General features: G+C 41.5%; 1 protein-coding gene across 2 annotated transcripts in view; it reads left to right on the forward strand.

Annotated features, from left to right (window-relative positions):
* Window positions 1–1,876: 1,876 nt before the first annotated feature.
* The window catches only part of wnt7bb (wingless-type MMTV integration site family, member 7Bb), a 34,781-nt gene continuing 12,613 nt past the window's right edge, over window positions 1,877–24,044 (forward strand). Inside the window, exons 1-2 of one of the 2 annotated variants that reach the window (XM_069695294.1) lie at window positions 1,877–2,472; window positions 9,434–9,660. In XM_069695294.1, the coding sequence (XP_069551395.1) occupies window positions 2,402–2,472; window positions 9,434–9,660 (298 nt within the window). In that variant the 5' untranslated portion in view covers window positions 1,877–2,401. Of the gene's footprint in view, window positions 2,473–4,483; window positions 4,854–9,433; window positions 9,661–24,044 lie in introns of those variants that run through there. The other variant, XM_069695293.1, reaches the window with a different exon arrangement.

The raw sequence follows: 24,044 nt of genomic DNA on the forward strand, positions 1-24,044 counted from the left end.
TCTGCATGCATGCTTACTGTATGTGTGGACACGGAGAAGACAGATAATGTGTGTTAGCGTGCACACGGATGTGTTCGCCGACCACGCGCGAGTGTGGATGTGTGTGACATGTCTGTAATGACAATGGCGGGTGACAAATAACGCTGACGCACACTGTCCCTGGTCTTGATCCTGCTTCAATAAAAAAAGACTTGGTCCTTTGAACATTTTAATTAAACTAAACAGGCCTATGAGTTATATACATTTGAAGACAAACAAGACCATCTTTTACAGGGTAGACATCAAATACATGTCTTTTTTATGTCACCCTAGGCCTGCATGTTGACTTTCATTATTTCTAAAATCCATCTGGAATTTTGATGGGCATGTTTTGAAGGAAAAGGCCTTAAAACCACAATGCAGGGATGTCTTGAAACAAAGGTCTCTGCGGTTTTGTCTGTTTCTCGTGGTGAACAACAGCCCGGCAGTCTCTGTGCTCAGATAGCTCATGTCTGTAATTTTAGTTTATGCCATCATTATTACAACACGTTAGCCGTTTTTCATGTAGTTTCTTGGAAATATACTGAATTGATGGTTTATGTGTTCTTTTAAGAAACAGTATTAAGACCATAACATTTTAAGAGAAGAAGAACAAGGGGTTCCTTAGATTTCTGACTAGCAAGGCAGAGTGTCAAAACCTAAGGCACCTTATGTGCATGTCGATGTATTTTACATTTAGATGTGAGACTGAGTTGGCTGCTATCGGTAAAATCGATGGCCATAGTAGCCCTAACAAAATAACATTGGCCTTTTTAATATTCTTCATACAACAAAAGACCTAAATCTAAACATTTAGCAGAAATTTGATAGGAAAAATTGAGGCAGTGATAATTAGGTACCGAGTTAAAATGGCACTTTTAGTGAAATTTTCTCACCGTGTGTGAATTCAAACACGACAATATCAAGACATGTAAGTGGTGTTGATTAAAAAACAACGGTGAAGTAAATATTTATGTTACCATGTCAAAAGCACTTTGCATTTATGATATTCTTCACACAATAAGACTTCCTCTCCTTTAACTCTGTAACTTTAGAGGAATTGATAAACCAGTGTTTTTCCTTAAATTAAATGTAGTTGCCTTTCATTTGGTAAAATGTATGGAAAGGCCCGCAACTATATTTAAATGTGAAGCTGCTGCATGAAACACTTAAAAGTTCACTACAATGTATCAAATGAATTCTAAGTGTCAGGATGAAAAATGATTCCTTATTCCTTAATTCAGATTAAAACTTTAAACAGTTGTGTGAAGTGCCCACACTGTATTTCATTCTTGAAAAATGAGTCTGAAGAAGTTCATCTCTGTACGTTAGATCAGTTCAACAGTGTCTTGTTGCCACCAGAGGGAGTCTTCTTAGTCATATAATCGCTCCCACAGGAGTTGACTCCATATTCTAAACATCTGTTCAAAATTCACATCACCCTGAGTCAAACCCAAGAAATGGGAATATTGATGTTTTGTTTATGTTGTTTTCTCATGCATTGCACTGTTGATCATGGTGACTGACAGAGTCTCACTGAGACATATCTATCGGGATGCCAGATCATTATTATTAGTCATTATTACTCATGCAGTGGTATTTTGTAGTCAAACAGCTGGAAAGCCTTCCCTCATCTGTTTGATTTTATGGGTTTTACTGTTGTGGTATAGCCCATCCTGGAAGCCCACACTGGTGGGGCAATGCCCAATGTTGCAACCCATAGCCTGGGCTGCAGGCCTATAAAAGGCCATTTCACTTGGTGCCTTTTAGTTTTCTGTACAACAACTACACGTGTTGAGCTCAGTCTGGAAGCCCGTCCCATTCCCTGCTTATCCATGCTGGAGGAGGAGGAGGAAGAGGCGCACAGCCCTTTTGTTACCTGTATTAGACTACCTGGCTGCTGTTAGTTAGTCATAAGGTCTGAGTTTAGGATGTCTTCAAAGAACAGAAATAGGGAGAGATGTGAGGTTTGAACATGGCAAAGACCCACGGGGTTTGTAGGGCACTGCAGTATGCGCGACTAGGTTTTTTTTTCTTCTACCTTCAAGGCGCAGCAAATGGGAATTGTTAATTAGGCTCTACCGTCAAAGTAAGGACGAAAAGGAGGCACTTCCTCTAAGAACTTATTCACCTTTCAAGCCCGACCCTCTCTCAAGTTTCATTTTGGAGTTCTTAGCCACCTCTCAGGTCGTCATCAGCATCTCACCTGTACGTGGACCATGGATTTCACACGGTCGAAGATTTCTACGGAGCTTCAGCTGGATGCCGCGAAAAATCGACGGTCTACGTGCATCTGGAAGGGTTAGGAAAGCTGCCAATGTGAACGAAAAGCGTAGACACTTCACGTTACAGTGCATGGCCTCTGGACAAAGTGGTAACGATCATGCACAAACCCCTCCGAAAGCGGAGTCTCTACGTGTTCCTGTGTTTTGGCATCATATACCTCAGACTTGGGTGAGTTTTTATTACCTCTCGTTACACGCATTTTCTTCACATGCGCAAAACTGCATATGAAATCCACTGCGACACTGTGCCAAATAAACACTTGAGACGTAAGCTTCCTCTGCCCTCTCACCTCAGACTGTGATAAAAAAAAAAATTAAAAAAAAAAAGTTTTCATCAGGTGTATTTATAAAATATTTTAACCATTACATCCAAACGCCTGCCTCGGTGGAATATGTTGTGAGATCAGGTCTCATGCCAACAGACAGCAGGATCGATTCGCATTCATTTGTTATTTAGTTCACCTCATGAGACTCCTTCCCCCTTTTGTCGCACAAGATCATTTGATCCGCTGTCTCTGCTCCAGATCCAGCTCACCCCTGCATACCTTCATTAATAGCGGCAGACTTGAGTTGTATTTCCACATTCCATTGCCCAGACGGAGTTTTTACCTGTTTTGCAATACTTCACCTTGATGCATGAACACAGAAGGACGTCTATTCCTACCTTCCCTGCACAGCAGTGCCTCCCAAGCATGATCATATATGACACATTTTAGACTCATTGCAAAGGATCGAATCTTGTATGTCCCTTTTTTTTTTTTAACGTGTAAGTTAGTGACTAAATATTGTCTTCCTTTGAAATGTTCAGTCAGCTGGAAAGAAAGACGTGTTATTTGGATGATGCCCCTGATGAAACCTAAACTTTAACTTAAAATAACCAGGGGCCCTCTGATGCAACTACCTGATAAATTACAATGCAGTGGAGGGTAACCCCACCTAATACATATAAAAATATGTGTTTTTTTTTGTGTTTTTTTGTACTTTTCTCCCTGTAACAAATTATTCATCAAGAGTTCTTTGTTTTTACATTTGCTGTCAGGATTAATTGTAACCAATTACGCATGAAATAATTTGAAGTAGCCTAAGTGAAATAAAAGGTGATATCAGTCATATATTTTAGACTAAAAACAGACTGATTAAGCACATACATCTTTAGGGCCGTTGAATTGATTACTGCAGACACAATGAATCAAACGAGCAGTGTCAGCCCTCCCTGTGAGAACCGACTTCAAGTCCCCCACATGCTCTTATCGCATGACAGTAACTCCATTATGGGGTAAAAGTCACCCATCTTCGTGTTTACTAATCCCGAGCAGTTGCTCATTCCTTCCATCCTCTTTACTCCGGCTTAAACCTTTCATGGTACCCTCTTCATTTACAATAGCTGGAGCTTGCAGGTGTTGAGTGAGAGTCACGATGCTGAGGCGACAGAAATCTCTTCAAATAGCCTATTTTATTTCTCTGCTCACATCCAATCTTGAGGAACACCTAGTTTTATGCCTTTACAGATTTTATCCAACAACTCTTTTTGTCAGCAGGGTCTCAAAATGAATGTTCGAATATTATAAGATGACAGCCATTAAATGCCATGAAGAGATATTTCAGACCTCAATAGAAATATTAATGTTTTCCCACAGAAACTAAGAAGGTCACTGAAACAGATATTTAAGTAGCACAATCAGATTTGTGTTTATAAGGAAATATTACAGGAACACTTACTGTGGGACATAAAAAAAGTCTAAAGAATGTTATAAGAAAGTCATAGCAGGTAAAATTATTCTCAACAGTGTAGAGGCTTTACACGGGCGCTCACCCAGACATCCATACCGATACATACATTCACTGCTTTAATTTGACACCAACTTGTTGATTAAAAAAAAAATCACACATCCTGCCAAAGAAATGTACAGATTTTTTTTTGCACATGGAGCTGTGATGGTGTGAGGCTCAAGCAGCCTGCGTCTATGTTTGTTTATTTTTAGCTGGATGTTGGGTTGGGTGGTGGTAGTGGGGGTGGGGGGAGGGGTGGGGGGGTGATGATGAATGAAACCTCCTGCACGTCCAACGGGGATCGGATCAGTGTCACCCTATTGTCCCGTTGTGGCAAAGTGGGCGGATAGCAGTGTCTCTCCCTGCCCAATGGCAGGCACGACTCTCATGAGAGTGGAGAGAGGCACTTTTCTGCCATGCAAAATCCCTAAAACCATCATCATTCCGGCTCGGGAACCCACAGTACTGTGTAACAGCCTCCGCTGCTGAGAGATGACAGAGCCAATCTCAGCGCACACACGGCCCTGGGAGCTTGGAGCTGCGTAGAGCCACCGCACCAAAGACGAGGAGACGCACAGCAAGTTCTTTTTTGATTTTGGGCGAAAGGGACATTAAGCCGGGAATTAAGGGAGTTTTTCTTTCATCCTGTCCGCGTCGTCTCACTCAATCCGAGCGTGGCCATTTGCTCAATGTCATCATGATCATCCTCTCGTCGCGCAGTGTACTGCTGTCAGTCTACTACCCGCAGATCTTCCTGATCCTGACGAGCGGCAGCTACCTGTAAGTTTGAGCCAATTAACGGTGCCTTAATTAACTTCCGACAGCGCGCGCTCTCATCCTCAGCAACGGGAAGACACACGGTTTGGTTTTACTCATGTACAACCTCCTTGTTGGACAACAGGCTATATTTCCTTTTGCCCTAACCATTTAACGCAGTTCATGAGATGATTTCGTTTCAGCTTCGCGCATCCACAGGCTGAAAATTCAGTTTAAGTTGTTTGTAACGTGTAACCAAACTTTAAAATAGTACCGGGAGCAGGCGTGACAAAAGTTAGGCAGCAACGTCAATTAAATTCTCGCACATTTATCACACAGTTTTCACGTTATACACGCGTAAAATGCAACAGAGAACACTCATGAGTGGAAACATCGCCGGGAAACGATCCACGTGGGAATGCACTAATTAGTTGAAAAGCTCGTAATATGCCGTTTCCACGCGGATGAGCGCGTCATTGTGAGTAGCGGTGGTTTGTGTTTAAACATTTTCACAAAATCTGAAAAATAAAACACTTTTTTTTTTGGGTAACTGCTACATGGATTCATTTTGGCCACAGAGTGGCAGAGATGTTCAAGACAATTGGATGCAGAAATTCTGCCTTTTTCCTTGTGAGGAAGGTTTAAAATAATACGTGCCGTTTTCTGCGCATGCCAGCAACTGTTAACCTGTCAGAGCGTGTGAACGATTATCGCCGCGCATTACCTCATCTCTCGTTAATTCTGTGCATCTCGATGTTATCATTTTAACCCACATCTTAAAATATCTCTCTGCAACATGCACGTGATTGACACTGTAATGCATTGCGGCTTTGAATTAAACGAGAAATCTCTTGCAGGAGAACACTGGCTTTCTGAAAGTTTCCAAAATAATTACTCACCAATGCTCCCTCGCTCCTGCCTTTGCTGCCCGGAGACCCCAAACCTGATGCTGAAATAGATGTGGTTTTTGGTTTTCAGTTAAAAGTGGGCTACACTACTAAGTATAGTGATGGCTTGCACATCAAAGCTACATAGCATTGTTTATTTTGATTATTTAAGTATGTTTTCTGTTGAGCATTAGCCGCTGAATATGTTATAAAGAGACTATTTAAATATGGATTCAAAATAATATCCTTCCCTCAAAACTACAAAAAAATTACATTTTGGCATGTTAAACTGCAAAATTTGTAGAGCTGTGTATATAGCAAATGAGCCGTGAGCCAAAGTGTCTGTCCATGTAGAGCTTTGGGGCCACTGCACACCTCACACTCAAGCGTGTAGGAATCTCATATTTTATATTCCAAAGGTAATAATCTGTTTTGTTTATATCTCACCGGCCTAACCAGTGCTCCGGTGCAGACAAAACCGATTTAGATAGGATTTTGTTTTCAATTAAAAAGCTTCAGTCCTACGCTCATCTTACGGTTAATTTTTTTTTTTTTTTTTTTTAAATGAACAGCAAAAGAGGAAAAAAAATCATATTCAGCCCTAAAATAACAGAAACTTTCCTGCTCTTGGAAAAGTATTTATTCACTTGACTTAGTTAAGTTGCGTCTCAGGCATTTTTGAGAGTGCATTCCTCGGTAGAAGATGCAAGCCCGGGAGCTTAATAGTGTGTCAAATTCAAAGTGTTCCATGTGATGGAGTAGGTGGCTGTAAGCACGCTGCATGCCATGACGTAGAATATAGTTTCTCTCAAGGCCACACAGAGCAGTGATGGAATCTGAAAGCTTTTCACAACTGACATTGGTAAAGATGAAAGTTCTTGTCTGTGTGTCAAGTCACACACACAAAGGCCGACGTTTCATTTGAAGCTGGCTTTTTCATGTTTTGTGATTAATTTAACAGACATTAACACAAAAATATGCTGTAATTACTGATGAAAAAAAAAAAAAATGCATCACCTCTTTGTTGAAATGTGAAAACATAGTCGCCAAAAACCCTCGTGCGCACTTATTGTAACTTAAAAAAAATGGAATAAATTTATGGTCAAATGCACAAGAACATGTCACCCGAATGTTGCCATTAAATGTTTCAGCTTTACCTTCAATTTCTTGTTTATGGACTGTGCGTTATGTGTGCAAGCCTCGTGCCACCTGCTGCTTTGCACACACACACACACACACACAAAAAATCCTCATCTCTCTACGTTGTTACCACAAAGTCAGAATCATGAAATGGTCAGTAATAAACACCACACAATGTGCACCATGTATCCAAACACAAAACGTGAAATCGTCGCCCATGTTTCGGATAAACTTGACAGTCATTGACAAACAACTGCGGCAGCTCAACAGACCACGTCTGTGACGTTTTGTGCGTGTCGTCTGACTTTCTGTTGACGGCCTATCTGATGGGACGGCCTATCTGTGTGACTGTGGGGGAGCTATCCCCAAGCTCCTGGCATACACAGAGTGTACGCTAAGCAAACAGAATCACATTTGTGCACTTTGATGATGCAGGGATTTAAAAGCTTAGCTGTGGAATTCTCTGTTTGGTGCTTGTCAGATGGTTTGGGTTGCCGGTGGAAGGACTGGGAGTCTGAATTAGCAGGTGAAGGACATGACAAACTGCCACGAGAGGAGGCTATTGAGAGCTCTGTTTGTCACACCTGGAAAAATATCAGTGTGCTGTCTTATTGGATTTTCAGCTAAAATATAATTTTATTGCCTTTGGATTTATACAAACAAACCAACTCTATTCATCCCAAACATTCATTATGCAAGAAAGTGAATTTCTCCAGTAGGAAATGACTTGTCCTAATGAGCCTCCCCTTTTGGTTTGTAAGGACTGGATGTCAACGTTGCCATGAACAACCGCATATACAGCAGAGGGTCACGGAGGGTCAGAGGAGTTCGAGCCTCCAGAGAGAGAGAGAGAGAGAGAGAGAGCAAAGAGGGATTGAAAGCAGCAGTGGGCTGCAGAGTGTTTCCTGTGGACATGGAATGCACCTGATGAATGTCTTGTTTCTTAAAGGACATTTAATTTTAATTTTTAAATTTTTAGATATTACGGCATTCAGTTGGCTGTTGGTGTAGTGATACACATGTTTTGCAGACCAAAATGAATGATGCTCTTTTTCTAATCACCATCTGGCTTATGATGCTCTTTTTACTTGGAAATACACATCTTAACATGTTTACTGTAATTATATAAATGTTCTTAGCTATCTTTTGACAGCATGGTTTGCAAAATCAATAGCATACACAATGCTCCTTCTTTTTTGCTTCAGTGCGCTCCCCTGACTGCAAGACGAAGAGAATGCGTGCAGTCCTCAGTTTGGCAACAGATACTCGTCTCGCTGCTCTTAGAATTTATTTGAAATTGGGATTTTTTGTTTTGTTTGTTTGTTCTGTGTTCATGCAAAAACAAAAAAAGAGAACACAGTTGTATAAGAGTGATTTCTAATCAGCGATCAAATATTTTTTCTTAGTCTGGGGTCCCTTACTAACAGTGCTGCGAACTAGAATCTACAGTACATCCACAGGACTCTGTTTTTTTCTCCCCCTCACCCATTCTTCCATTTCACCCCTTATACACTGCCGTTGCTTTTCGCTGACACACAACTTGCCTGCGTTAGTTTGCCCCGTTTGTGGTCAAGCCTTTGGAGGTCGACGTCATACTTCAAAGGCGGTGCTGGCCTCCACGCTCATTTATGACTCCCTGTTCCTGACATGTTTGAAAAGTATGTATCTACATGGTTTTGAGGGCTATAAACAGAATCTTGGAGAAAGTCAGCGCTTTGTTTGGTCATAATCTGTTTTGGTTTTCTCAGCGGTTGCAAAGCCATCTCCAACATATGCTTTTATATTATCACATGGAGCGATCAGACGTGTTGAAGTCTTTCTGAGAACTGAGAAGGAGGTGTGTCATTTACTACATAACAGATTAATACCAGTGAGTTAAGGAAACCAGTGTTGAAAATTTGACATATTTTCCATGCAAACCAGTCCGAGGATGTGGCCAAAGTAAAATCAGTCTCATGAAATTTATAGGCAGCACTTTACAACCTGAGGACGTTTCAAACACATAATTACAGAAATCACAAGAAATAATATTTTGTGTGACATTTGGGGTGAAGACACTGAGCAAGTGTACATACTGTATTTATATTACATTCTGGCAAACTGTTCACGCCACTATGTTACCTAACAATTAACACACAAACCCCAAGTTGTTACTCAAACTCCCATCATCCAACCCAGGGTGGAATGGTGTTGTCAGTAGGCAAGTCAGCATCTTGTTTTCTCTCTCTGGGCTGTTTTTGCAAGTTTCCTCGTCTTTAAAATGTTTTACACTGGATTAAGTTTTCAGGTTTTTGATTTACCTCTAATCCATTAAATAGCAATACTTTCATACAGTGCAGCTTTCACTTCACTACGGAATGTGCATCAATCATTGGTTGAATTAAACCTTGTTCTGGAGAGTCTCACATAAGTGAGTCAGTCTGACCATCCTCTCAATGTTCTAACTGAGTTTGTTTGTGTGTGTGTTTGTGTGCAACCATGCATGCATCTTTGTGTGCATGTGTCTGTGTTCCTGTTGATGTGTGTGTATGAATCCATGTCTGTGTGTGTGATGGTGCGTTTCTCTTACTTTGGCAGGGCCCTGTCCTCGGTGGTGGCTCTGGGTGCCAACATCATCTGCAACAAGATTCCGGGGCTGGCACCTCGCCAGCGGGCCATCTGCCAGAGCCGCCCAGACGCCATCATTGTTGTGGGCGAAGGCGCCCAGATGGGCATCAATGAGTGTCAATACCAGTTCCGATATGGACGCTGGAACTGTTCGGCGCTGGGAGAAAGGACAGTCTTCGGTCAGGAGCTGCGAGTAGGTCAGTCTGGTTTCTTTCACAAAAGGGAAAGGACACAGTGTGCGCTTGTGTCTGTATTGCTGTGCTGCTGCATGGCTGTCCACGTGAGAACCACCTTTTCGAGGTTTTGCTGTTGGAGCTGTGTATTTTATGCAAAGTGATGTAATTTTTGCCACTACTTGCTTCTTTAATGAGCAAGTTTCTTTCAGTTTCAAACCATTGGAACTGGGGTTGAATTAAGGTTTATGCACATTGTAAGGTTAGTTTTCCGCTTTAGTTTAGGGTTTACTTCTTCTAACCTGCATGCGATTCTAGTGGGTAGGTAATACCAAATATATGCTGCAGAGTTTTGATAAAACTCTTGGACGAGGCCAGATTCGAGGCGAGGCCTGTATCCCCATATTTCCGTCAGTTAGATTGTGATCATTTAAATAAACACAGCTTCATGTGAGCAAGACATATACTGAAATAGTCAAGATATTAAAATGTGCATATTTGCGTAGATTTTTACACAAAAAGAAGCAACAAAAATACTCAATAATACATGGTACAGCTTAACTGAAATTCTACATTAGAAGCTCAAACATTAGAAACCTAAACTCCAAATACATTTTAATTACAGCTGCAAATAGCAACGCACTGAATGTCCTGAGTGTTAAGAGCCTCTGGCTGCGGGGTCCTCTGGCAGTTTGCTGCTTTTAAGCTTTATTTACTCCTGTAATGTTATTTTATTTGTCAATGAAGACCCCAAAGCTTCCCAAAATATCAAAAATGTCAATCACAATTAAAGGTGCATTCACTGATAATGATTATACATTTGGTGTTGCAGCTTTAATTATGAATACAGCCACACTTTGAGAAATATACTGCTTCATTGCCATAAACTAACACTGTAATAGAAATCACCTGAGACATTCTACAGTATGGAATCATGTTTTTGTTATGTTGAAGCTACTTAGGGGCTAATTTAGGGGAATATCAAGGTTGATGGGGTCAAGGGTAGGAATATTTTATTAATAATAATAATAATAATAATCTAAATTTGTATCGCACCTTTCATACAAGAAATGCAGCACCAAGTGCTTTACAGGAAGATAATTAAATGCAGTGTTTGACATAAAAACAGATATAAAGGAACATTTAAAAATATAGAAAATAAATTAGATGCATAAGAAGAGATTAGATGCATGAGAACAGATGAAATGCATAAAATTAAACACAAATAGAGTTTAAAATATAAAATAAGCAATACATTTGTTGTTTTGTAAGGAAGAAGGACATTGCTTGTTAGTGAGATCAGTGATAGATTTCAGAAGTGTGTGTTTGTGTGTGCAGCTCTCACAGCAGATCTTTACATGAATAGCTGAACACTGAAAACACATTCCACAAAGGGATTGCAGCTTGGATGTTGCGTGTATGTGTGATGTTAAGCAGAGGGTAGAGAACTCTTCTTCTGCAGCCTGTGATTGCTGGTATTCATTTGGTAATGAAAATGTAGTTGACAGTGATAATACCAGAGACTTTATTATTTGAAAAGGAAAAATAAGTTACATAACGCATGTCTCGAGCCATCTTATTGTCTCAGTTTTATGAAACGGTACCAGAAGAGTATCAACAATGTGGTACCAGCCCCCGACCCTCTGAACCCCATGAAATATGGCTCTTCACAAGCCAAACCCAAGCTGCACACATCACACAGTTAAAACTCAAACCAGCAACACACAGCCCTTCTTGACTCTATTGTATAACAGTTCACGTTGACATTACTCAAGAGGATTTCACGTACTGCTGATTCCACCCCATCTTAGTTGTCCTCATTTCAATTGACAATGTTGTATTTCTCCAGTGCGCTCTGGTTTCTGTTGATGTAGGTTCTGCACTGAGCCTGTCAGTTAGCAGCGTGCTGACCATTGCTGGTCATCAAAGTTATGGAATCGCTACCGAAAAGTACTGAAGCCCTAATGGGGAAAACGTATGGTTGAAAAATGATATCGCAAATGAGGAGACAACTAATGGTGTTATTGCAGAGAACTCATGTCGAACCAAAATAGATGGACACATCTGTTGTTCATCGGGCTAAATTGGTTGTGTCCATGTCTGGCTGGTTCATGAGAGTGTGCACATACATGAAAAAAAAAAGGCCTAAAGCGGGCAAACATTTACATTTACGATGCTTTTCTTTGAGAAACTTGGCTTTCTGTAAATCTCTTTTGCGTCGCTTTTGTTTTACAGGGACTTTTATACATTTCCTTTCATTTAGAAGATGCTTTGTTGCCATTATGTTGCGGTTGGGCTGTGCATTTAATCCAGGGGCTCTGTTAACAATCACTCCTCCTAAGGAGTAGCTGAATTAGCTCCAGCTCCCTCTACAAAAGCATTTTTTTCTTTGTTGTGAATGTGGCGCTTTCTTTTGTAATGGAGTTTATGTTGTTTTCCTCAACACTTAACATCCGCTGTTCACTTCCTTTTGATATTCGGCAGTGGTTCATCGGAGGCATCTGTGCGTCTCCTCTGCATTTTTGTGGAATGGATTACACTGTTTACCTTGAGTAAACTGTAAAAAATATACATTTAGTCATTGTGATGCACACAGTTCTTGCTCTCCAAAGGCTTTCTGACCATTTTCAAAAAATGTTGTGTATTTGATTGACAAGCAAAGCCACATTTACTGCATATGCTCTGTCAGATTGAAGCCATTTAACCCTATGGAGTTTCGTCCACTGACCGTCACTGACTGGCGCCATTTGAATTTCCTTGCTCGCTTTTCCTTCTTTTTGTTTGGTTTCCATAGCAGATCTGCACAAACAAATGCTTCATGTTCCCGCACTGAGTACATCACTGTTGGTGTCCAGTTATGGTCAGAGAGCGATGACTGCTCGGCCTGCCATGATTGTCCAATAATGACGGGACTTGGGGGCTGTCTCCATAAAGTATCCCAACAATGACGTCTTCCTTCAGACCAACAGGGAACTCGATTTCAGTTCGGGTACCCAAGACAGATTTACAAAGACGTTTTCTGATTTCTGATTTTAATGAATAATGATAATAACCAGCCAACAAAGATGTATTTTTCATCTTATTTTTCCTTATTTCTGTTCTAGGAGATAATCACCACAAATTGGCCCCTTAGTTGTTATATTTAAGCCACACACAAAGTTAACATGCAGTAAATAGAGTGCTGACTTGTACAGATTAAGAAATTACAGTTTGATAAAACACATCTGGCAGGAGAACTTAACATTGCTCTAATAATTTACTGTCGTAGACTACAAAATGTCTATATGTCAGTATTGTGAAACCCCATCCTCTCACTCTATCTCTGCACTTGATCGTTTGTGAACGCTGAGAAATTTTGCCTCCTCTTCTCCTCTAAACAAATTCTTACTCTGACATCTGTCCCCTTTGAGAACGATGGCAGCGTCGGGTTCTCCCGCTCCTACTCAGCTGCTGCAGGGAGAAAATGTTGCATCGCTTGTGCCTCTTGACAGCGCTGACGTATTTGGAGGAACCCATGGCTCTTTGTCGTGTTGGGTTGTCTAAAGAGATGCTTGTGCACTTTGTGATCAGGATGTGGATTCATGGATTTAGAAGGAACCACTAATACTACAGAGGAAGGGAAGTTTAATTGTTATTTCTTCATTGATTGATTAAATATTGCACTTTTAATGTGGTAAAATGGATTGCTGATAACTGCCAATTGATCACAACCCTATGCTTTAGGACTTGACTGAATATTTAAAGTGACATCACACAGATTCAGACATCCAAGTAACTACGTAGCTTTTGTGATCACCCAAAGATCTGTTTTTCTTTTTCTTTTGCCCACTGTGCTTATCCTGGTTTCGCCAGACTATCACTCACAGCTTCATTTTCTAAACTGTGAGTATAGTCTGGAAACCCCGGTGGCATTAACGTTTGCACTGGCGCTCTGACAGGCGGACCAGTCAGTGACCTGTGTTGGTGGCTAATTGTGATGACGTTGAAGTCAGCTCTTTTTTTCTAAATGTAGTTGCAGCAGTAGTAGAGTTTTGGCACAGATGGTGGTCAGTGCTTATCACTTAAAGGCTGCTCCAAATTAACCCGAGTTCTATGCCCATTAGGATGCAAGTGCTGAAAATGATTCCCTATGGAACGTAGCCAGACTGCATGAATATATGGGTCTGAGCAATTGGATGATTAAACAAATTGCTATATGGATGTTCATGATCGAATCTACTGTATTGGAAGAGGGAAAGATGAAAGCACCTGAAATGTCCATTATAATAATCTGCATTGTTCACCTGCAAGCTAACACAACCAAAGTAACACAGGGGACGTACTCACGTGTCTATTCGGATCGGTGCTCTCACCTTTAAGGGTGGTATATATTGTACCTTGATCTTACAGAGGTGCTACCCGGTTGAGATGAGCCTTGTACCAGCTGCACCACCTGATATCACTATATTTGCTTACCAGACACGATCGATGGGATCAACAAGCTTTTCCACCTGACTCTCTCTAAGATGATCTGTTGGCTTGTGTTGGAGCACAGAATCCTCATAAGCATGAATGAGTATCACTGTGCTCTTAACGTTTCGGTGTCACAGGGAACATGATTTAACCTACGATCACAATCAGGAGACTTTACTGATACTGAATTTCTTCTTATATTTTACATGCTAACAAGGAACCAGGTTATTGGGAGAATTCAGGCTGGAACTGAACAGAAGGGTTTATGAATGAGGAGTAGGGTCGCAGCTGTCCATCATTATTTTTTATAAAATGAATACACTTGTGACAAGCGATACTGCTAGATAAAGTTAGGTGATTAGCTGTTGCATTTTGGAGGCAGTGAGATCAAGTGCTCCTCTGCTCCACTGATTTGACGGTGCTGGTTCAGTGCAGCAGTGCCCCACTAGGTCAACGTGGGAGACCACAGACACCACAGCTACTGCACAACTCCCCTGCCATTTAGATACTATGGAAAATTGGTTGTTTGCATTTTGTCTCAACACCTTAATTTCAAGCTACCATCAGTTTACACACATACGACATTCTCAGTTAGGATAGTTTCCACTGTTTGTTGCTCATGATTGAAGATGTAACCATGTTTTCTAACCATGTCTGTGTGTATTATGGAAATTCTTTAGCATGGCATATGAAATCATGGAATACACCCCTTCAACAAAATGTTCCAATCCCTTCTTTGAATCTGCAAATTCCCACATCATCATAATCAAGTACAGGGGAAAAGCTGTTCACGTTCCGCTCCCATTTAAGTTTTTCATTCAAATCCCCCCAAATTATGAACACTAAACCTTTCCCCCTGCTCTGTGATCCAGTCTTAGTTTTGGACCGGAGGGAGGAGATGTCGGCATTTTTTCAAGAACTAAAGATCAGCCGACCGCAAGTCTAATGCATTCTCTCTGTGCTGCCTGCTCTTGGAGGCAGCCTCTCTGTTCTGGAGCTGCTCCATGGTATTACATTTGCTTTCCAAGAGAGTACACATTAATAGTCGGGTTATTGAGCATTACAGAGCTCGAGATATCTTCATTCGGCAGAGGTAATTCACTTTCAAAGATTAGTCATTTGATATTTATTTCACTCTCCTAATGTAAACACAAAAGTATACTCAGTTTAGTGGATTGCTTCTGCTGACACCTCTGCTGCCGAACACTTTGCTGAGTGCAAGACTTGAGGATAGATGATGTAAAAAAATGTAAGCGTTCCTATTACTGTGGCAGCTCTGTCGCTCAACAGTTTCCCTGTTTTGCAAAAAGAGTGTTGGCTCCCTTATTATGCTCTAACAGACAAATTGGAGAACAACACCATAAACTCGCACTGAGACTTGAAACTGGCAATTTAAGCGCGTCTCTGTTTCCTCTGCAAAAGCAGATTTAGCATTCTTCCCCTTGTGCCCTTCTACAGCGTTGGCACGAGTTGGTACCTTCCGTCTGTAAAAAATGTGGAATGAATTATCCTGTGCTAACAGAAGTGGCTGTTATTGAGTGACTTGTTGCTAGTCTATTAAGAAGTAATAATAAAATTAGAGGCAGATCCATCAGCGAGTCAGGAGGAAAGGAGCAGGATTTCAGGACAAGATTGGCAAATGCGGTCTACCCTTCAATCATAATCTTTGGCCTGGCTTCCTGATGAGTCATTTATTTTAAATACTCCTGTCAGGACTGATCCCATGGCTGTGATTTGTTGATGCCACGTTATTATGCATTTTGAAGCGTGTTCACCCACGCGTGAAGTGCATCGATGTGTGGATTTTGTTACACATCTCACATAATAGCTTGTTTTAGATCCTGCAATTGAGCTTTGCCCCACACTTCAACTATACAGTATGAGCTTGCTTTATTTTGCTTTTGATACTTCTCAACTGTGGTAGATTGAGTTTTCGGTTATCGGTGCCTCCATTCTAGTGTATTTGCACTTTTTGTCTTTTAATGACGTGTTTTGACTTGGGAAAGCCTCATTCTGTGTGCAATCACACATTCCCTCTGGCTAACCACCTGTAATAGAGATGCACTTCACTTAAAAGACCTGCCTGTGAACACATTACAGCTCTGTTAAAATTGCGATGCACTTGAAGTCAGCGATTAGAGCTTGAAAATGGACACCTTTCAACGGCTACACTCAGCATCAAAGGCCAACACTGGCCTCCTTGTCATAAAACGGCCTGCTCTGGTTACTCTCTGTTTGACTTTCCAGCCAGTTTGTCACCGTCCTGATTCATGCTTTTCATCTGAAAGAGGTTTCTTGTTGTGCTGGCAGTGAAACATTACAAAAGTTCAATCGCGCTGCCTCTGGCTCATTGCACAAGAATAGATGCAGCACTTCAGCAGGTGAGCCTTTTGCTGCAGAGGGAATACCGCTCAGTTTTTATTTTGTTGACCAAAACTAAGATTTGGATTTATCTGCTCTCTCAAAAGGAAAATATCAACATGGTTAGATAGGGTAAAACATTGTATGTATTAATGTTGCTGTGATGCCTTTTAGGAAGTGTTTTCCCATGTGACCTATATTATACCTCTCTCCCATTTGCTTTTTCCTCAAATGTACTCTTTTTTTTTATGTCTCTCTCACTCGTTTCTGTCAGATAGACCCAGAGTTGTTGCCCCAAGCAGTGGGTTGCCAAATACAAATGGACGTATGGTAAAATATGGAGGCTCAGGCTAAAGGGAGGGTGTGTTTTTTTTTTCTCCCATCCTCCTTTATAGTATCACCTTCCGGCTAGTCCCTTCCTCTCTCTTTCCTCATTTCCCCCTCGGAAGCTGAGTGTGGGGTGAATCCACCTGCCAGGACTATACAGGGCTGCTATACAAGGCCCAAAGCAGCATGGAGACACATAAAGCATGTATAAGTCAGCAGGTTGCTCGAAAACCACTTGTGTGGAAGGGAGAACAGGCGTGCAGTTGATCAGGAGCTGGAGATGCAGGACTCCTTCAAGCAGCGCTCTCTCTCAGAGGAGGGGAAAGGTCACTCCAGACAGATAGAGCCAGACATAGCTCAGTGCTGAGGGGTTTTTTATATTCCCAGTTTAAAGAGTGGAGGAGGATAAGTATGTGCTAAGAGGATGTGGTTGATAGAAGTTTGGGGATTTTTGGTTTATAGCATACGCTTTTATAAAACCTGAATTCTGTGTCTGAAGGTTGTAGTGTGTCAGAAACAATAGAAGCAGTTGATTTTATTTATATTATCTTTTTCTTCTGTTCCGCACGGAAAATATGCGCATAGTGCATTTTTGACATAATAATAATAATACTTATTATTATTATATATATATATATATACATATATATATATATAATATATTTAATATTATTACATATTTAAAAAATCATAAGACAGAGTTGTGACTTTGAGAATCGTAGTGTCAATAAAAGTTTCCAGAACAGTATCGAAGAGAGATCTTTGGTGTTTCAGAATAAATGTATAAAAAAAAAATGAAAGAATCAGGTTGAATGAAAAAGTTAAAGTCAATTAATAATAGTTTGGTTTTTGTTGAAGACTAGAAATAGTCATCAATTTGCTGATGTCTGGCATTTCTCCGCTCATGCACTGCATTACAAGTTCCTGGTTTGAGAACAAAAAAATACTTGCAAATTATGTAAGAGCTCCTTCCCCTTCTCGGAATCAGTTGATGGTCATTTGTGGTGAAATGACATCCCCACAGAATGCAAGTGCAACATCACATTAAGCCTAAGGCTAATAATGAACGGACGAGAGAGTCTGGTCAAATGACTGTGCGGTTCTGTTCATGCTTTCTTTCCTCATTTTGACAAAGAGGAAATGCAGGATGAAATATACATTTTCAACTAACTTATTCTTAATCATGCCATCGTAAAAATACACATTTAAGTTGAATATCTGCTACAGGATAAACATTTTTTCCTTGAAAGCAGATAAGTCAGTCACGGAGTGTAATTTTAGCTATCGACATCGTTAACCCCATGATTATTTAAAATCTAAAAAAGAAATGACATGATTTTATAAATGCACTTCTTGTATTTTAAAGCATATCATAGACTTCACTGGTAAATTCTTGCTTGAAAAACAACAACAAAAAAACGCAACGTTACCCTGCTTGACATTAGTCAGTAGGCAATGATTGTTATGCCCAAAAAGTAATTCTTCAAAACTGGGGTTTTTCCAAGAGCACACAAGTGGATACTCTGACACTGCTGAACTCTCCCAAAACACCATTAATCATCTCACTGCCGCCGGGGCTTCTCCCTTAATGGGATTAGTTTCTTGTTGGTTTTTACACCCTTCAGGCAAATTGTGGTTATCGTCTCAGGTATGTATGTAATCACTCATCCTATTCTGTAATCCTGTATAGATACAAAAAAAACATTAGCTCTTATCATAAAACGATGGTATAATCAAGGCTGCTATCGCTGATAAAATATCTCTGATGCATCGGGAACTGCCAGCAAAACTGCAGATTCGCTCCCAGGCAGCCAAATACTTGACACCGTGCGGATAACAGCGTGGAAATGACGCGTGCATTGTGTTATGGTGGAACGGTGGTAGATAAAAGGTCTATTTTTCAGCCCATCATCATGTGGGTAGCAGTAATCCTCTCTGCCCTCCTCCATGTGAGTCCAGAGAAAACAGAGCACTCATACATATATATATATATATATATATATATATATATATATGTGTGTGTGTGTGTGTGTGTGTGTGTGTGTGTGTGTGTGTAGGATCGTTCCCCTAGCTTTGTCAGATAGGGGAGTCTGATGCTTTGTTGTTCGACAGTGTGTGGGCTGTGGTCATCATGGCTCAGTAAAGGTCATCTCTTACTCTTTCTCTCCCAATGTTTCGCCTCACATCCCCTGCCCACAACATGTGTCTGTATCTAGGGTGGGGCCTCTCGTCCTACGCAACCAAAGAGCACTATCACTGCCAGGCCCCTGTGCTTGTTCATTCATCAGCTCTGTCTCTCTCTCAGACTGTGTGGGCGTGTCGGGTAGCTGGGGTCTCTCTCTCTCTCTCTCTCTCTCCTGCCCACCCACTGTCTGTCTGCTGACTTGGCCCGGGGTCGTTCTGGGCTCCTGGCCCTCGGGCCCCTGTGAGTGTGTGAGTGTGTGTTGTTTGCCCCTCCCTGCAAGCGCTGTGCTATCGGTGGGATCTGCCTGCGTCTGTCTGTGTCTGCCAGTGCCGCTAGACGCAGGAGGAAACAGGATGCGAGAGGATCAACTGTAATCTCACAGCGCGCTTTGTTCCGCACAATCCCAGGCCGATCACTGTATTCTCTACATGCAGGGCCGCCACTGGACATTTACATGTGCCAACAATCACACCGCTACTGGCCCACTTAGGTGAGAGCACAGAGGGAAGGAGAGTTTGTGGGTTTGAGGCAAAGAGACTGTGGTAGGAGGGAGAGGAAGAAACCTGGGGCTTTATTTGAGGGTGTGATGAATATCAGTAAATATGGAAATGTTAAGTTTCTTTTGTAATGAGAAAGGAAACGTGTCATCAGTGGCATATTTGACTTGCTGATTATAGTGATGATGATGATAATGATATCTTCAATGATGTGATGTGGGATTGATATATATCTCTGTAAATATGTTTCAAACAAAGTCAAATGGGATTGAAATTGAGGAAAATCCTCAACACTGTCCTCACATGAACCTGATGATTACCATGTAGGGCACATAGAGGCCTACATTTTGAGATGCGAACAGGTGAGGTCCTGATTCGGTGTCATTATTAGGATGAAAGGGTGGGAAGAAGGATTTGTGCTTGTTTTAGCAAGTCTGGGTATTCAGTCAAAAAGCTTTATCTCCACCTCGGGGAGATCAGAGAAGAAAAAGGATGCTTTTGAAATGTTTTCTGCCAGAACAATTTTCTATGCCTGGGAGGCAGCTTACTTAAATTCTCAGCATTTAATACCGTACCGGCAACGTTAAACACTTGCATAATTGTTTTAGCTTTACTGCTCTAAGCCCTCCTTATTATATGAATCAAACTTCAGGAACCTACAGTGAGCTGCTGTGCCAAAGCGTGTCACTTCCCCAGATACATGATGTGAGTTCTCTGAGAATGTGGAGCCTAGTTCTGGTAAAACAATATTATTTTATTGTACAGGAACACGGCTGTGCTAATTCCTCGAGCTGCAAACCTCACGGACCACAACTTTGTCTATAATTTGCTGGGAGCATATGTTCATAGCAACGGTACATAAAGCGGAACGGAAAACAGTAGTAGAGCGCGCATTAGTCAGTTCAGTGATTGGTATACAAAGCTAGGGGTTTTCCTCCCAACTTTCTTCCCCTTCCATGGGGCCCTGGAGACACATTTCCTGCACCGGCATGGCTTCGGTTAGAGTCTATTTCCAGTGTTTTTGGTGTCATAGCTTTATCAGTGTAGTAAAATCACTTTTTAAATATTTTTTTTTTTTTAAATGTAGTGTATGTTAACTTATTCTTACAACCAGTGTTTAAAACAAACATATTTCCATTTGATTCACTTTTTTAAAAGGGTTTTGGTTGTCTGCTTCATAATATGAATTCACTGTATAAAGTTGCGTGTCTAAATGAAGACAGGAAGTTTCCTATTTTTTTCCTCTGCCTTGCTGCAGTTCCACTAAAATTAAAATCCTCGAGCCAAGGAAGTCCCCAATGGGATATTATTTCAAGTAAGTTGATGTACATGGGACTACTCCAGTTATCTCCGTTTCCAGTTGGCTGGTAATTGCCTTACTCAACTGCCATGTCTTTTAGAAAAACAAAACTGTTTCATGTCCTGTTTGTCAGTCATCCTCACCGTAAGTGTAAAGACTCCTGGCCACCAGCAGGTGACACTTTTCCCTTTGTTCACTGTGGTGCCATTTGTCTGTGACAGGATGTTCTTGTGGATATGAAGCTTTAAACTCAAGTGTATCACTGTGTTGTTCAGATGTCATTTCTTATGCAATCGAACCTTCCCGTGTCCCCGGGCTGTGAGTGCATGTCCGGGATGAGGGGACTTTAAAAAGCTTTCCCCTTCGCTGCTCCACCACCAACTGGCTTTATCTTGTGTGGAGAGGCAATTCAGCTGCACTGCTGGACTCTGCCTGTGTGTGTGTGTGTGTGTGTGTGTGTGTGTGTGTGTGTGTGTGTGTGTGTGTGTGTGTGTGTGTGTGTGTGTGTGTGTGTGTGCATGTGTGTGTGTTTTTCTGTTGTTTGATAAGACCCCCACCAGTATTCCAGCCTAAACTACTTCTCTCTGGCCCTTTTCATCTGCTGAATGTCTTCTCCTATCCTCTCACTGTATCTGGTCCTCCTCACCTTTGCAGTAATCCAGTCGTATCTGCACCATGGTGCTCTGACAGCTGTATGTCTGTGTTTCACTGCAGCTTGCTTGGTCTCCACACCTGTTTATATGTTTGTGCAACATGAAAGGTCAGATTTTATGGCCAAGAAGGAAGGAGGAAATAAGAAAGTTGTTTGTTTTTATCAGTTGCTTTTTAGTGCCAGACTCTAAACATGGGGGGGGGGGGGGGGGGCTTCACAAGCACAACATACAGTATGTACCAGCCACTCTGCACAACTTAGGTTCGTCACAATAGTAACACGAATGCAAGTGGTATTATGTAGAAGGTAAAGTGTAAACATGTACTGTAGTAAGGCTTTTTTTTGGTCCATTTGTCTGGCTAGAAACAGATTTCCTCAGTATACTGCAAACATGTATTTTATGATGGGTTAGACACACAACAAAACTGACCTTGGGCTGGTTTTTGGACACAGCTGTGGCCTCCACAGCCAGTCCTTTGTCTGAGTCCAAGTCCCTTCACTATATCTTTTCCCTTTCCTCTCCTGTCAGCAACATAGCCTAACCACGGCTTGTGATCTGAAGAAAGCGAGGCCTGTTGAGGTCAGCGGCAGTGTTACTACATCAGCCAGCCTGCACTACACTAGCACGGCCTGTGTAGTATCGGCAGTCGTAAATCTCCCGTGCTGTGTCATGTGAATCTTGGCTGGCGGTGCCGAGCCTCTGTCCCTAAACACAGATTGCCATTTTAGCGGCGAGCCGCTACATCCAGAGATTTCTTTTTGTGTCTCAGTTCTGGCAGATGGTCAACGGACATGACGGACATTGCAGCAGGGGCCGGTGTCCAAAGAGGTGCGGTCAGTGAATGTGAAGGCCAAAGCGTCAGTAGCTCTCAGTACATTTCTGGTTTTAGCTCCTGACACAGACATATAACAGGATATTTCCTACTTGTTTATGAGCTCTTGTACCTGTTTAGAGTGAAGCAGAGCTGATCTTCCTCTTGCCTACTTTCTTGGCTGGTGTAGCAGACACTTGCCACTAAACTCCATTAGACATCTGGTTTAATATTCCCCCATTCTTCTCTCCTGGATGTTTCCAAGTTCATTGAGGTTTTTCTGGTCACTCCAATTTTCCACTGGCAGCTAGCGAGGCTATCCCAGGGTGGTTCCTCCTGGAGGGCTGTCAGGACTCTGGGGCCAGCCTCTTCAGGACTTTTTGCTGCTGTTGTGGGTGCTTTTTCCTCCTCTAAATGTCATCAAATGCACATCTGTTCAGTGAAACAGGGTCTTTAGTTCCTGAGGATGCAGGAGTAAAATTATGTTGCACACACTGGATTTACCCAATACAACTGAGCATTGTTGTTAAAATATGAGTTTCCTGATTGTGGTTATATATATATATTTTTTTTTCTCCAAAACATTTCAATGATTGATTAGTGACACTTTAAAGCAACAGTAATAATGCATTCTCTATTTATCATGCATTTTACATAGATACATTTTAACCTGTGGATATGTTTTACTATGGTTGTAGCATAACATCCATTTGGAGTGAATAGCTCTGATTTTTTTTTAAAAGTTTTTCGACGTAGAGAATCATCACACATCCTATGAGTTGATTTGGATTGGATAAGCATGTGGGAGATTAAATGCTCCATGTGAGTATTTAAGAGCTAAAAAAAATTAATCTGATTTCCGTTATCATCGTTGGTTCATTGCACAAAGAAAACAGAGAGGCTTGATTGCCACAGTTCCATGACTTGTGTAATTGGCTGTCATTATGGCCGAAGCCTTGGCAGTGCCAGACCCAGCAGGGGGTGACAACCAGTACAAGCCCCGTCATCATCATCATTTTCCCCATGAACAGCACAAGTCAATGGGCCCAGAAATGGGCATGCATGTACGGCTCAGGGAACCACCCTTTCTCTGGAAACTGCTTTTATCCTGTTTTAAACATTACAGTGACGCTCTGTTTGTGCGCCCATGTGCAAATGTGTTTCTAACAGTGTATGTGTGTGAGGGTGGAGGGCAGCGTGAGTGTGTATTTTTATTATGTGGCCGGTCACTGAATGTTTGTGTGTGTGTTTTATGTGTGTGAATGAATTACAGTTGTGCGCCTATATTTGTGCATGTGTGTGAGGTGGGGGCAGCAGAATGTTACCACAAGCTGATGGGGCAGAGCTCTGCTGCTAACCAAAGTAGCAAGTGGTTGTGAGTCAGTCCCCACCGGGCAAACCTGTGGCCATGGTATTAGCTCTGCAGTACCAGTGCCAGGATAGGAAATTAACAGTGGCTTTGGGTGAAAACATCTTTGAGAGTTCAGAAAATGCCCCTGGGACTAGAATATGAGGTGTAAAAAGTCCCTCTGACGAAGGGAGAGGAAATGAAGTGGAAAACCGCTGCAAATGGCTGCATACATGCAGTATATATAGCAGTATATATCTTTTTAAATGAAAAAGTTGCTTGCAAATTAGTGCACATAGGCACTACAAACTCCAGCAGACAAGTACATTTTACTTTTCAGTTTTAGTCAAAGGACTCATGGCAAGGCTAGGCTGCAGCTAGCACTTGTGGTCTTGGTTCCATCTAACCGCACTGTACAGGCTCATAAATGAGGTAAAATAAGCAAATATTTTACATCAAGTAACTTTTGAAATT

The sequence above is a fragment of the Brachyistius frenatus genome, unplaced genomic scaffold (assembly GCF_029030835.1).
Source record: "Brachyistius frenatus isolate BFR_SWC_R1_liver_20210118 unplaced genomic scaffold, ASM2903083v1 Contig_19, whole genome shotgun sequence".
In the NCBI taxonomy this organism is placed as follows: Eukaryota; Metazoa; Chordata; class Actinopteri; family Embiotocidae; genus Brachyistius; species Brachyistius frenatus.